This window comes from Lissotriton helveticus, chromosome 11, assembly GCF_964261635.1.
Source record: "Lissotriton helveticus chromosome 11, aLisHel1.1, whole genome shotgun sequence".
NCBI classification, from domain to species: domain Eukaryota; kingdom Metazoa; phylum Chordata; class Amphibia; order Caudata; family Salamandridae; genus Lissotriton; species Lissotriton helveticus.
In genome coordinates this window covers 69,893,436-69,909,319 of record NC_136072.1, presented here as the reverse complement: position 1 = coordinate 69,909,319, position 15,884 = coordinate 69,893,436, and the positions used below count along the sequence as shown (strand labels likewise).

The 15,884-nt window shown below is 44.4% G+C and overlaps 1 protein-coding gene across 1 annotated transcript in view; it reads right to left on the bottom strand.

Annotated features, from left to right (window-relative positions):
• Positions 1-1,124: 1,124 nt before the first annotated feature.
• LOC144791478 (eukaryotic translation initiation factor 4 gamma 1-like) overlaps positions 1,125-15,884 on the bottom strand; it is a 324,564-nt gene continuing 309,804 nt past the window's right edge. Inside the window, exons 19-20 of the mRNA XM_078666169.1 lie at positions 5,219-5,359; positions 1,125-4,381 (exon numbers count right to left, since the gene is read on the bottom strand). Coding sequence (XP_078522295.1) covers positions 4,200-4,381; positions 5,219-5,359 — 323 coding nt within the window. The 3' untranslated portion in view covers positions 1,125-4,199. The remainder of the gene's footprint in view (positions 4,382-5,218; positions 5,360-15,884) is intronic.

Below are 15,884 nucleotides of genomic sequence, written 5' to 3'. Positions count from 1 at the left end.
TCGGAATCTCCGGCCTCTGAGTTGCTGTCGACGCCATGCTGTTGTTCTGGGACGTCGACGCCCTTTTGGAAGATGTCGTCTGGAATCGGAGCTGATGAACGAGCCATTGTTCTCCTAGCTCTTCGGTCCCGGATCGTCTTCTTGGAATGGAAAGAGGCACAAGCGGAACAGTCTTTGGCCTCGTGCTCCGGTGAGAGGCAACGGTTACACACCTCATGTAGGTCTGTGTAGGGAAACTTCAACCTACATAGAGGACATATTTTAAATGGCATCCTTTCCATGAGCTGGAAGTTGAGGCCTAGGTAGGCCCGAAGGCCTTCATCGATGACCGGAATCGAAGACTTCGGAGTTGAAGAGTAGCGTTGACTGGAAACGCGTTTGAAACAATACCGTCGAAGCTGGTGAGGATTGCGCGCCAAAGGAAATCAGTTCCAACACGGAGCGCTGGAAACACATCCGAGCCCGGTGGCGGGAAAAAACAATCTGGGGATGGCGCCGATTCCCATGCGCAGTATGATCCAAAGGAGGAGTCACCTATCCTGTGACCTCCAAAGACTTTCTAGAACAAAAACAAACTGCAAACATCCGGGCCCAACACTAGGTAGCCATCTATGCACAGTGTGTAATCTGCAGCTCATATGCCTCGAACATGTTATTACTGGACTCAACCAAATCTTATGGAGACTTTTTTTATACTGACATTTGTAACAAATTTACAGTAAGTTGTGCGTACTCAAAACCCTTGTTTGCTTCAAACTTTAGTGGGGTCTCAACCTTGGTTGAACCCATACCTTACACCTTAAGTACCAGGGTGTTTAGGAATACTTTGAGTACTACTATTTCATTTAAAATTATATTCGTTTTGACTAAATGCCATGTTCTATGTTACTTGCCACACGTTTTAAGGATGTGCAATGATATGAACTCACAGTTCGCATTCTAATAGTTTTATAACGATGCCCGGGTGCTGTAATGTAGTCTTCCTACTTTCCCCATTCATTCAACGACTGAATGTAGTTTCTTTTCTACATAATCACCCACCATCCACTTTAACTAATATGAGAGAAAGTCCAATTCCCAATAGTCACCATGCCAACATCTGGATTTTGCACAGCAGCGTCACATTGTATTGCAATGTTCTTTTATTTCCAGTTTAGGTGAAAAGATGCTTTTAGTTTTGAATCTTCAATTAAATACTTAATAAAGAAAGCAAACAAGTATTTACAGATTTCACTAGAACAGCAGTGGATCCTTGGTTCTTTGGATTTAATAATTACAAGCATCTCCATAAACATGTTGGGGGCAAAGAAACCGCTCCCTTGCAGAAGACATGTAGAGGCAGCGATATGGTTGTGTCTCCTAATGCAAATTGCAGTAAAACATGGCGCATAATATTAGCAAAATCTGGAGAAGAAAAAATATATACCCCCCGCCCTTTCATTTATTTACAGAACTGTTAAAAGTAATCCCACCAATATAGCAGGAACTCCGTACGGCTGCTGAAAGTTCTGCTCAGATTCAACATTTTATTACGTTTTGCTTTAAAAAAAAGTTTTAGAATAATCCATAACAAGGTTTGAACCTCATCTTCAGCTATACAAACCCCTTCAGGAAAAAAATAATTAATGGGGTCCAAACCCCAAACCAAACAAAAATTTGTAATCATATCTATAGATATATATATAAATAGTCAGTCATTTTGTCTTTTTTTCGACTCAAAGAATCATAAAAGAACACACCAATAAAAATAATTCCTGTACAATTAATACATGATTAAATTCTTAAAAACAGAATGAATTTGCCGATAATACACAAAATAAAGATTGCCGGTTTATCTAAGAAATTTTCCACTAATGTTATTACATTGAGTACATTTGGATATACCCTGCACCTTTTCTTAATACATCCTTGAGTAATACAGCCAAAGTAGTTAATTCGTTTTTTCACAATTGTGGTTATGATTATAGCAGTATATTCGTCAGGCACTAAAACATTACCATCATGCTACAACAAGATGGATTCAGTTATACTGAAAAGACTTTACAGAATAAATTAATTTTGGAAATATAGTCTAAATTCAGATACAGATTTTAAAAAGTTTAGCCCTCTCTTCCTGCTTGAATAACTTTCAACAAGTAAGAATCTACTAACGCCAAATACAATAAGCCTTGGGCTATTTGTTTTTAATATTCTTAGAGCCTAGATATGCTTCCTTGTCATCAAATTCAGGCACAGAGGCTTTATCCATTTCCTTCTCGGTTTTGAATAAACAGGGCAAAAAAAATTAAATATGTGCAATATCCTCACTTGCGTCTAACAAACATAAGGTACATTGGATTCCTTTCCCACAACTTGTGAGTTAGACCATTTAGCTGTGAAAGAGTTGATATGGAGTGTCTCCTATCGAAATTTCAGATAGAGAGTTTTAGCTAACTGTGGTTCAATTTCATCCAGGAATGGTTCGAAACTCTGGAACAATTTGTGAGACAAAAATTGCATAGTGAGTCTCCATGAGGTACAGTCTAAAGTGACCTTGTGCATTACAAAATCCCAGTAGCTATGCTTTAACTCAGTCTTTAAATCTTGCGCCAGTAAGTGGGGATATGCCCAAACCCTGGACAGGCCCAACTTTAAAAAACAGTTTTGCACATGGGTAAACCAAGGGAACGTCAGATTAGTATCAAGTCCCAATAATTCTCTTAATGCTTGCATATATGGTTTTAATTCTTTAGTAGTCCATATTCTAACCCAATAAAACAAGGATCTTAATGTGGCCAGACGCTCCCATCTTTTCATGCCAATATCATAAAATAAGGGAATCGGTGGGGTATTTAGGGGAAGTAATGTGAGCATCCTCATAATTTTGTATAACCCTCTAGTTAAAGAATTTAAATTTCCTCCACCCCATAATTCTGATCTGTAAAGCGCTGCAGATTGGTCCCTGTACTTATAAACCTCCAAAGCTGGAGTAATGGCCTTTGACTCTGTAGAGGACTGTTTCCTGACCATAGGGATAGAATTTTGTAATAAAATTGCCTTGGCTTTATTTATGTGAGGTTTCCAAGACAGTTTTGAATCAAGTGTCACACAGAGATAGGTAAAATTGACAACACACTCTAATGATACCCTATCCAATGCTATCGTGTTTTTTAAAATTTTTGTGTGGTCTGATGGCCATCGATTTGGTCTTAGAAGGATTTATTTCGAAGCCCTTAGTTTACAATAGTGCTGAAACTATCAAGGAGGTTTTTTAGTCCCCTAGATGTCTGAGACACTAATATTGTGTAATCTGCAAACATTAGGGTGCAAAGGTGGTTCCCTCCAAACTTTGGGGAATCATGTGGCCATTTTTGCAAATGATGGACCAAATCGTTCACATACAATAAAAACAGGGTTGGGGCCAAGACACATACCTGTCTAACTCCCCTTTTAATAGGGATGTCCTCTGTACGTTCCCCCCCTGAACCTTATCGTACCTTAGTGAAATTACCGTCTTGAAGCCTTGAGATTTGCAATAAAATCTCTGCCGGTACAACCTGCTTGCTCAGAGTTTCCCATCGTAGATTTCTTGGAATTGAATCAAACGCTGCTTTCAAATCATTGAAAGCAACGTATATGTACCCATGTTTCAGATTCACGTATTTCCAGGTTAAACATGAGACTCTAAAGACTTGGCCAATTGTGCTGGCCTTTAGTCTAAAGCCCGCATGGCAGGACGAGAGTATATCATTCTCTAGTATTCAGTCATTTAATTTGCGCAGGATTTACTTTGTGTACATTTTTTGGAGACAGTCTATCAGGCTTATGGGCCTGTACTTGGCTGGTTTTTATAGCATTTCTATGGTGTGCAGAGCGCTTCAGAAATTATTCCGAGTTGCCATAGGTGAGTGGGCCTGAATTGAGTCTTTACAGTCCCGCACTCCTCAAGTACTCAGGCTTTCAAAACAGAACCCAAAAAAGAAAAAAGAAAATGAAAACAAAATGAAGTGTTGAAAATAGAGGGGGGCGTTGACAATCCAACACCATTCCAATGAGTTCAAGTCTACTCCACACCTCCAGAAACGCAGGATTGTGTATTTTCTTTCTCACAATTTCCAGTGGGGGTCGGATAAAGTTTTATTTCATTCTTCGTACTGCAAATCAGTCAAGTGAAACATTTTTTAAAGTGCGGTGACTCCACCCCAATGACCAAGCCAGCTTCAGTTATTGTCCGACTCGTCTTCTGCTTCTCGCAACCACGTAAAAAAAGCAGTGACGGACTTGAGTGCTACGCCTTTGCCCTGTTGCTCAGCTGGGTCCTTGCTAGACTCCCATTTGAAGAAGGCTTCCTCCCTAATGACGTCCTCATCATACAAAGCATCAAAGAACATTCGTAGAAGATCTACAGAAAGAAAAGCATGGTGTTACTGAGTGCAAGGACTGGAGAGGCAGGTGATACAGTGCCTACTTTTATCTTTTATACAAAACACTCATTGTTATGAGAACCTATGAATGGGCACATTTCTGAATGAGCATATTAAAAATATCTTAATTCACACAAGAAAGAATTTAACACCCAATTGTTCAATGCCTCCTGCAAGGTCAATGTAATAAACTTTGGTACAAAATGGTCATTTGTTGGCCTCTCATGCAGGAATGTAAAGCTGGTATTGATATGTCTTGTGGATCAGTCCAAACTGAAATCACCAAGACACCATCAAAAAAGAAGCCATGAAAGGGATGGCTTCTAGAGCTAATGCCCCAATACACAACATTTTTGATCTTATTTTGTAAAAGTTACAATGCTAGACAACAAATGGAAATCTACCTGCGCCAAACGTAAACTGAAGACAATGGTGAAACACCATGGAAAAGGAATTCTTAAAGTAATTGAAGAACAACCTTCAGGCTCTTTTAGATTTGAGAACTTTTAACCACAAATTCAAAATGTAAGAAACTAAAGGAGCTGGGGACTAGAAAACACTCCTATCACATGCATTAAAAATACAAATTAACAGGAATCTTCTCATAGGTCTATCAAAAAATCTTATATATATTCTCCCATTACCCACCCCCAGGAAACAGGTGAAGGAAAAAATGTGAAGAGGTCCACGAAGGAAGCATAGTAACTGTAAGCAAGGACATCTGGTTGTGTAGTCCTATAGAAGACAAACATTTGACGGAAGCGACAATACTAAATGCAATTTAATCACACTGGTCAATAGCTGAACGTCCTTACTTGGGGGCTGATCAAGTTTGTTGACTAGGGCTTGTAAAGCGTACAGGCCTTGTAACTCTTTCTGTTCGTCGCTGAAGTATTTCTGAAGAAGCTTGGCCCGGCTCCTAATCACAGCATTGTCCACCCGGTACGGATTCTTAACTGAAAGAAGGAAGTTTGTTTATTCACCACGCATGAGTGAAGCACCAAAGTCCTCTTGATTTGTACCATACAGAATTAGATAACTAGATCTAAAGATCAACAAGAAATATAAACATTATCTTAAAATGTCTGAACAGTGGTCTATTAATCTTGCAACCTCAAAGAACTTTTAATGGACTAAGTTCTGTAAAATAATGGCTACATGCCAGGATACATTTTAAAAACCCCAGATGTTTTGTACATGAAACTTAGTTTTCCTAATGCAATTTCTGATTTTTTTATGCTAAGATCATTTACATAACACAGTCACACCATATATGGTTCCAAATGGATCTCCGAATCTGGGTGGCCTTCATGATTTGGGGATTCTTATGTAGAGCAGCATTCACCAATTGGGTGGATACTTAGCTGTATTTAGTACAGCTGCCAGCAGGTGCTGGATTTTACCATTAGAGCAGACCCTCCCACAAGACACCGCATTTCTAACTTTTGTCTGGATAGTTTGCATGTTGTGTAGTCCCAATGGAAGGTGGTGGGGATGTAGTTGAGCCTACAAGTCTAGCAAAGTCTTTTTAAGTTGAAGACTTAGGAGAAGGGTGTAGGAAGCTGGCTCTGTATATACTATACCAAAGTGACATATAGTGCGGACAGAGAACAGTGGAACCCCAAAGGTAGACAGAGGTATAAGTAGATAGCACCTTACTCTATATTTGTGGTAGTGTGGTCGAGCAGTAAGGCTGTATCAGAGGGTAGTGTTAAGCATTTGTTGTACACAATCAGCAAATGATATCACACACTCAAAGACTGACCTTCAGACCAATTGGTTTTGCATAAAAATATTTAGTTATTTTATTTTCTAGAACCAAGCAAGCCTGGCACAGGTAAGCAATATATACTTTACAGCAGTAATGCAGTTTGTAAATAGTTTGAATTGCAATTGTATATGCCCTTTGATTTGATTACAGTAGAGCTACTAGTAATGTAATGCTTTTGATATACTGTATATATACTTTGTATTGGCTTTTCAGTAGAATGTCAAGTAGATTACTTTTCTTACACAGTGCAGTATACCTGGACACTGCACTGGGACATTTCCTGTAAACAGGTAAGTAAAAGCGTTTTTGTTATTTAGCTACAGTTTTAAAGGGTTTCTTAGATTTTCCAACTCCACACTTAGAAACTTTTCACAGAAAAACAGTCAATGTTATCCTATGGAGAAAAGGAAAATGCTACTTACCCAGTATGCATCTGTTCTTGGCATGTTGAGCTGTAGAGCCACATGCTGTGCATAGCCCGCCATCTAGTGTTGGGTCCGGATGTTTGCACTTTGTTTTTGTTCGAAGAAGTCTTTTTCAGTCACGAGGTAGGTGATAGTGTGCATGGGGATCGACTCCATTGTTAGATTGTTTGCCGCAGAGGGTGATAATAGAGTTAGTAAGAGATGTCCATATATCTATGTATCTAAGTAAAATGTAACTGCAACAGGTACAGGTACCCATGGAGGCGGGTGGGCACATGTGACTGCAGCTCTACATGCCAAGAACAGATGCATACAGGGTAAGTAGCATTTTCCATTCGAGGCATGCGACCTGTAGACCACATGCTGTGTATAGACTATAAAGCAGTTATCTCCTGAAGCGGTGGCTAACCTGTAGCTGTTGCAGTAGTCTGAAATAGAGTACGTAACACTGCTTGGCCCACACTAACTTGCTGTCTTGCTAACACATCTACACAATAGTGTTTTGTGAATGTGTGATGTGTAGACCATGTTGCAGCTTTGCAGATATCATCTATGGTTATATTTCCTAAGAATGCCATAGAAGCCCCTAGCTTGCGTATGGAGTGTGCTCTAGGGGGGGGAATTGTTAGTGTTCTTTTTGCATAGCATATTTGAATGCACTTGGATTTTGATATAGTATTAGCTTTATGTGGTGGAGCAAAAGCGATAAATAGTTGTTTGTCATCCATAGTGCATTGCCTTTGGACAATGGGTGTGGATGCCTGGATACGAAGCTTGGGCATTTTGCGTTTGGGTTTGTGGCGATCAGATCTATGTCCGGAAAACCCCACATTTGGAAGAATGAGAGGAGAACTTGAGGGTGGAGTTCCCATTCATGTATCTGTTGTCTTGGACGACTGAGCAGATCTGCAATCAGACTGTTTACTCCTGGAAGATGTTCAGCAAGGAGAAACATTTTGTGACGTATGGCCAATCTCCAGATGGTCTGTGCTAGTTGGGACAGCTAGAGAGAGTGTGTCTCCCTCTGTTTTTGTATGTAGTACATTGCCGTCATGTTGTCTGTACGGATCAGGACAGCTTTGCTGGTTCGTTGATAGCTTTATTTCGATATGCAGATATCATAAAAGCATTACAAAATTTATAATAACAGCACATCGTCAAAGGACTGTACATTTAAGAGCAAAACAGATAGAAAATAGCAATAAAATCAACAATGTTAATTGAAAGTGTATTACATAGATAGAGACAGTCTTTTTGAACGGATCAACCATACACATTTTAAAAATTTAGATACAGCACAGACGACCCGGGAAGATGTATCAGATAATAAAATCCGTAAAGCCACCAAATGCTGGCGAGTACCCAATTGTCTACAAAGCGGTTTCAACCAGTGAGATCTTGGGCGGGCATAATCTGGAAATTCAAAAAGGAGATGGATGACAGTTTCGGGCCTATTAGTGCATAGGGCGCAGTAGCGTGATACCTGCGCGGGCTTGTTCCATCTAGAGATAAGGTCATTTAGAGGTAGTGTACCAAATCTAAATTTAATAAAGAGTCCCCGGTCCATGGGTATCGTAATTAAGTCCAAATAAGGCTCGAGGGCAACAACGTCTTTTATTTGCAAAAAAGCTGCGGTGGAATTGCAGTGACGCTGATTGCTAATAAGCTTGGCAGAGACCCATTCCCAATAAAGTTTTTTTAGGGTCGCCTTCGGAGGTGCACAATGGGTGGACCAGCACAACCCCAAGCCTAGTTCCCCTAAGAGATTTTTCATATCCTTAAGCCATTTGATCTTGTTCCAGCCGTCCAAACCCATCACCTCTGACAGCCCGTCTGCATAAGATTTTAGCTCCGGAACCCTCCACAGGCGGGCCCAGAGAAGGAGAGGCCGTAAACAGGCCTGATCCTTAATTGCTTTGCAACCCGTATCCAAAAGCACAGGAACTGTCGGGGTGCTCGTCGGGATGGCCAGGAGGTCCTTTAGGAATTTATTCTCAGCTTTAGTCAGAGCCTCCACATTACCTAGTCCCCAAAGCTCAGCCCCATAAAGTGATGCAGTTACTGCTCGGGCTTTGTATATATCTATTATTGGAGCTACACATTGCTTAGATGAGTTCTTGTACTCCTTCAACAGAGCTCCCCCCACCCTTTTGTGACTGATGGTCATTTTATTTATATGGGGTGTCCAGCTCATAACATCACTCATTCTAATTCCCAAATAGTCAAATTCTGACACTCTTTCGAGAGGGATAGAATTCAGAATGGGAGGGCGGCCGAGCTTACGGGGTGGGTGCATAATGAGGTATTTGGTCTTATCCACTTTGATGACAAGTCCTCTTTTTGTGCAAAAGTCCTGGAAGCGGTTCAAAAGCTTCTGGAGGCCCTGGGGGGTTTTGGAAATGAGGAGGGTGTCGTCGGCAAACAACAAAGTTGGGATCCTAGTGCCCCCCAGGGAGGGTGCATCTGCTGGTTCGCCAAGCAGGTGCTCTACCACCCCGTTCACATACAGGGAAAATAAGGTGGGAGCTAGTACGCAACCCTGCCGGACGCCCCTGATGACCGGGATCCGATCGGTCTTTTCCCCATTCAGTCCCCATCGCACCTGGGCATAGTTATCTGTATGGAGTTTGATGAGGAGCATTAAGATATAAGGGGGCATCCCCAGACCATACAACACCCTCCAGAGTTCCTCCCTAGGAACCAGGTCAAAGGCAGTCTTCAGGTCTATAAAGGCCAGATAAAGACTGCCTTTGCCCAGCTCCACCACCTTCCAATAAAGTAACAGGAGTCTAAAGACTTGCTCGATAGTTCCTGTACCTGAACGGAAGCCAGCTTGCATATCGGACAATATATGTTTGTCATCCACCCAATGGAGGATCCTCCCCAGAATGGCCTTGCCCGCCAACTTCTGGGTTGAATCAATAAGGCTTATTGGCCTATAATTTCCCGGTGTGTCCCGACAACCCTTTTTAAAAATTGGGACCACCTCTGCCCCTTTCCAAGACTCAGGCACAAAACCTCCCTCGAGGATAGCATTAAGGAGGCCAGAGATCAACACCCCCATTCCCTTGGGTAGGCTCGGAGAAGGTCCCCTGGCAGCACGTCTGGACCAGCTGCTTTTAGTGGAGCTAGAGTTTTAATCAAATTCGTGACCTCCCGTGCGGAAAAGAGGTCAGTGGCTCTATCCACAGGTGAAAGGGGGGGGGGGGGGAAAGGGTCGTTGAGTGTGCCTTCTACGGCAGAGTAGAGTGCCTTAAAGTGGTTAGACCACGCCTGGGCAGTAATAGTGCAAGTCCTCAAGGTATCATCTGGGCGGTTTCTGCTACCCACCAGGTCCCAGAAGCCTTTGGCATCTCTCCCTCGACTGGCGACCAGGAGGTCCTGCCAAAAGGTGTCCTCCCATTCCTTTTTGGCATTTTTTAAACAAAGTGAATAAAGCCTTCTGGCCTCCCTAGTCCTAGCTTGTGATTTGGTTTTAACCGCTTCTACAAGCAATATCTTTGCTACCCTACAATTATGATTATACCACCCCTGTCTTGCCCGAGGCCGTGATTTCTTCCCGTTGGGTCTGGCTGGGACAATAAACAGGTTTGTTAGCGCCTGAGTTAGGTTACAGAACCTATTTGACACCCCCACCACCCCACCCTCGAGAGGGTCAGAGTTGTCTAGGGCTGCCCCTAGAAGCTGCGTTATAGTAAGTGTTATCTCGACTGAGAGCGACAGCCTTGCCCACTTTAGCCGTCGTCCACAGTTAGAGACAGTTGACATGTCAGAGACAGTGGCGCATCGGGATCCATTCCCTATACCTTCTAACCACCACGGAGTCATGTCGAGAGAAAGCAAATTGTGATCGCTCTCGACGGAGGGTATGATCTCCATATCTTTGACCGAACTCCATAAGTTGACGTCAAGCAGAATATAATCAATTCTTGACGTATGGCTGGGCCTGTTGTATGTATGTGCTCCCTTTTTGTCCGAATTAGTCCTGCCATTAAGGGCCCTCAGGTCAAACTCCATTAGTAGGGAGTTTACCTGGAGCACCACTTCCGTCCATCTTCTAATAGGGCTAATCTCTAAAGCCGGTATCCCCCTCCTATAATCTGCATCTTCTTGTTCTTGTGTAACATCTGAGCCGAGAGGCTCGAATGTGCAGTTGAAATCGCCCGATACCAAGGTGCAAGACTTATAGGGAGAGGAACGAAGCAAACCCTCAAGGCAGGTTATAGTGGGGGATGCTCTACCCCCCTTGGTGCCTCGTGCATAGATGTTATAGATGTTTAGAATAACACGGCCCTTGGGGGATTTGAGGATGATATTAAGGAGATCCGGACACTTAGTGTCGTGCTCCTCCACCCTACAATTAAGAGAGGAGGCTACCCAAACAAGGAGGCCTCCCGAGGGGCGACCCCTACCAGTCCCTGAGTGTACAGCCGGTATATAATAGGAAGAATATCCAACCTTATAAGACGGCTCCGTACTCCAAGTTTCCTGGAACAGGCATATGGAGTACTCCTCCACAAGAGTGTTCCAGTCGTGCAGGGCCAATTTCCTGTCCAGGCCGGCAACATTCCAGCTGAGAACCCTAACAAGTGGGTCCGCCACAGCCGAAATGCTGCCGGGCTCGACAGGGCCCTCCATGTCTATGTCTCCCGGAGGAGGACAGACAGTGTCAAGCTCAATTTGGACCATCGCCACCCCTGCTTCCCAAACATCGCCAGGTAAGACCTGCTCCCCAGAAGTAGGCGGAAGGTCATTTCGTACTACCAATCTGGAGCTACTAGTGTTAGATGTTCTGTCCATACTATTAATTCTACCCTTACTAGTTTTTGGGTCGTCAAGAGTCTGTCACCATCCCCTCCCTAGGGCTTGCCAACCACCCGAAGGATTACAAATCGGGCCAGTGGTGTGGTTATAATACTGTGGCAGTGGAGCTAGTGTGGCAATCTCTGGCCACAGACAACTAGAGGGGCAATTTTGCTCTTTAAACAGACAGGTCAAAACACTAGTGGGACGTGGGTAGAAAAAAGTAAGGTCAACAATACCAATACCTCCATTACTTGCGCCCCAACCCTGTCTTGTTAGCCATCCTGCCACCCTTGGGTCTTGGAAATTAACCACAATACAGTCCCCCCCCAGGCTTTTGGTGGTAGAGCCTATCCAATCTATTCTCCTCACCCCCAATATGAGACCATCAACTTCCCCTGGTAGAGGCCGATTCACCCTTAACCAGTGCATAGCTTTATTTTTAAGCATCTGGAAGGTTTCTCTCTGTTCTGGTAGAAGTGGTGGAACATTTACAAGGATTACTACATAGGGGAAGGAATCAGGGGTGAGGTTCATGTGGGGTTTCTTATGAGGTGGCTTTATCAGGGGTGGTATGGACGGTCTGGTGACAGTAGGAACAGGGCGGGGTATAGGTTTATTTGCTAATGGTTGATTATTAGTAGGTGGAGCAGATGGTAAAGCGGCACCCATTCTGGTACACGCGTCACCCCCTGCTTCTACAGTAACCAAAGGGTTTGGACTAAGCGGCGGTTCGTGCGCCGCAGTCTGTGCTGGGACTACAATGATGGGAGGATTTATGTCAAGTCCCAATGGTGCTAAATTGGGAGGCTTAATAGGCTTCTTCACAACCACATTAACATTCTTTGGTGGTAATGAAGAGTTAAGTTGATGCCTATGTCCCTTAACTTGTGGTGTAACTTGGGTACTGTTCTGGCACTTGCTACTTTCATCCAGCCTAGCCTGAGTTTTTATCAAGGCCTTAGTAGAAAAGAAATTGTCTAAGGTTACCTGCTCGAAATGGTCTAAGCGGTCAGAAAGCTTAGTAATACGTTCCTCTAACGGTAGCAGTATTGACCGTAACAACCTTTCTAAGTCAGGAAACAGGCTGGTTAGGAGTGGCGGTTTATCAGCAATTACCAACCCAGTGACTGGAAGATTGATAGTACTAGGATCTGGGCTGTCTAGTGTCACAACAACCCCCTCTTGTATAGTTTCCCTACCTTGGCTTACTTCTGTAACAGCCTTACTGGGACACATACTTTTATTTACTTTTCTAAATTTATATGGGGGCTTAGCTGGGAAACATTTTCTGGATACAGTATTCCTTTTTCTTTTAGAACCTGATTTAGGGTGGGTCAATGAAACCTGAGCACATAAATCCGCTGTACAAGTTATAGAGTCTATATGACTCACACAAGATGGAATCAATTCGCCCGCAGTACCCTGGATTTCCTTAATAGTAATTGCATCATGAACTACTTCAGTTACTACAGGCAAATTTAGTGATGACAAAGGTGTTACCAGTGCAGGATAGATTTGTGCAGAGCGCTTATCAGCTGGATTTTTGAGAAGTTCAATGGATAATCTCCGCTCAGCACGCCTCTCTGCAAGCGATATTTCTTTGTCAATAGACTGAATCGGGCGGTTGAAAAATTTATCTAAAGGACCAATAACTGCTGGGCCAGCATCGCCCGGTGGAGTCATCAAGGCGGTGCTGCTTGGGAGTTCCGGCATTCTTTAAAGTTACCAGCCTTTTTACAACACTTGCTAGTAAGCACTTGTATGGCACAGCAAAGTACTAAGGATTATAAATACCGTCAGTGTCAGGGGGGTGGCCCAGCCCGGCCTCCTTCGGCCCCGGACGGCCACAGACGGTCCCGTCCTTGTCCCGGGCTTCTCCCGGGCGCGCTCCCGCGCGCTCCCGCGCAGCGGCCCCAAGAGCTCCTTTTCAAATAGAGAGGGAAAGATTATGGGCGGGTGGGCAGGGCCAGCAGGGAGAGCTGCCCAGGTGTGGCGAGGGCTCGCAGGGACTCCTGGTAGGTTGAGTCCCTGCTTCCTAGCTCGCAGCCCTGCCATCAGCTCCACACGCCCCGAGGTCACAGCTCCTCTCTGGATGATGCACGCACTTGGAATGCGGCGCTGCGGGACCCGCAAAGCGGGTCCGGCGAGGTCTCTGTCACACCCCAATCCCAGTCACAAGGTGAGAAGTCGTTAAGAGTAGCAGCAAAACAGGCAAAAGGGTCCCCTACTAGATGAACTTGAAACGCTTTGAGGGCTAGAAAAATCGCTACCAGCTCTAGATGATTTGTGTAGAAGCTGCTTTTGCTGCAAGTTCCATATGCCCTGAATTGTATGAGTGTGGAGATGAGCTCCCCAACCAGTGACTGATGTGTCTGCTGTTAGCACTATCTGTGGAACCGGGTCGATGAAGGGCCGCCCTTTTGAAATGTTTTGTGTATTCCACCACTGCAGAGAGTGATGGGTGTGGCCGTCCAACACAAGGTCTTATAACAGATCCTGAGCCTGGTTCCCCTGACATGCTCAGCACTATTGAAAGGGACGCATATGAAGTCTTGCATAAGGAACTAAGACTATGTAAGACTATGTATGTAAGACTCTATCATCCCTAGTAACTGCATGAACACTCGAGCTGGCAATGAGTCTGCATATTGCCGCTTCTGACCGGATTGGGGTAGGCCAAAGCTTTTTGTGCATCTATTGTGGCTCCTAAATACGCCTGTGTGTTGGATGGCTTTAGATGGGACTTGGACAGGTTTACTGTGAATCCAAGATGGTGGAGCAACTGCACTGTTTTGTGAGTGTGACGTAGACCGCTTTCTTGTGAGCTGGCTTTTTTGAGCCAGTCGTCCAGATAGGGGAAGACGTTGTCACGCCTGCCGATACACTGACCTCCACAAAAATGGCCGCGCCGTTTTGCGCATGAGCGAGGGAGTCAGGCAGATGTCAAAAGCCTGACTTCCCTAAACACCGGCGCTTCGCGCTCTAGTGTTCGTGCACCCTATGCGTTGCGTCACTTCCACTCGAGCCCTTTCCGAATCTGTTCCTGTTTCTGCTTGTTTCGCGCCAGTGCTTCTGTCTTCTAGCCAGCCTCTGGTCCCACCGGTAATCGGAGCCCCTTGGTGTTCCCTCCGTTATCGAAGGGGTTTTCTGTTCGCTATTGGAGACATTCTACTAGCACGGTAGACGCTCCCGCTCTGGACCCTTGTGAAGTGGGCTTAGCGTCTCTGTCATTTCCTCAGAGCCGGCTACAGATATCTCATTTGCTACCTTGAGGGGACTCATGTTTGTTCTTCCGGTTCAGCCCGTCAGCCGGACTTGGCTTCCCGTTGGCCGGCCGGACTTGGGTAGAGCGGGCGAGGAGCTCTTCTGGTGGCATTGTGGGTATTGTAGTCCGCTTGAGTTTTACTTATTGTTTATTTCCCCTAAGCCATTTACCATTATTTTTTTTGCGGCAACGTCGGACCAATCTTTTGGTGTGTCAGACTTGGCAGGGGTTGCAGCTGTGGATGCCCGGAAGATCTGGCACAGGAGCCTGGCGCTATTTATATGTTATTGCATATAGTGTTATTGCCTGCATTTGTTAATAGGGGGTTTCTTTGTGGCATAGATATCATCAGACCAACACCTTCTACAGCAACATCACTTCTTTGCCATTACACCTCACACTAGGGTAAGTCCCATGTTAGCGTATCTTTTTCTCACAGAGTAGGAACATACCTCTATGTTTCATTCTTGTGTCTTTTTCCTTTTTAGGTTAACCCATAGCAACTAGTGATGTGAGGTTAGTTGTGACAGTCCATAAAGAAACGTGTGGTGTTCTAGAGAGGAGTTTTTCCTATTATCTATAGGTAATTCAGACAGGAGAAGTGAAGAACAGGGAAAACCGAGACTGGTGGGGTTTTTGTTAACTTGCACATTGTTCATTGTCCTCTTTATTTACAGTGCCTGTGTCCGACTCGCTGAAGCTCCTGGTCCGAGGTGTCTTCTCCCCTCCTTCCCTTGTTTTGTTCCCTCCTTTCCCTCTTTTTCTCCTTCGCGTGCTATGGTCTGATAGACGCGTTGGAGTTGAGAGGGAGGGGTTTGGGCCTTTCATCAGTTCCTGGCACTCCTGCGGAAACAGCTTGTGGATCCTTACAGACGTGAATGTGATGTCTTCAGAGATGAGCTGCGACTACTGCCAAGCACTTGGTGAAAACTCTGGGTGCGGTAGTTATTCCGAATAGGAGCACCTTGATCGGATAGTGCTGTCTTGCTACTACTACCTGAGGTATTTGTGGTGAGCAGGGTGTATTGGGATATGGAAATAAGTGTCCTTTAAGTCCAGAGTGGATACAAAGTCACCTTGTTGAAGGAGCGGAAGCACTTGCTGGAGAGTGACCATGTGACAGTGGTCTGACTGAATGTATAGATTTAGTTCTCTGACGTCTAGTATAGGCCTGAGAGCCGTCCTTTTGTGGAATTAAGAAGTACAGGGAGTAT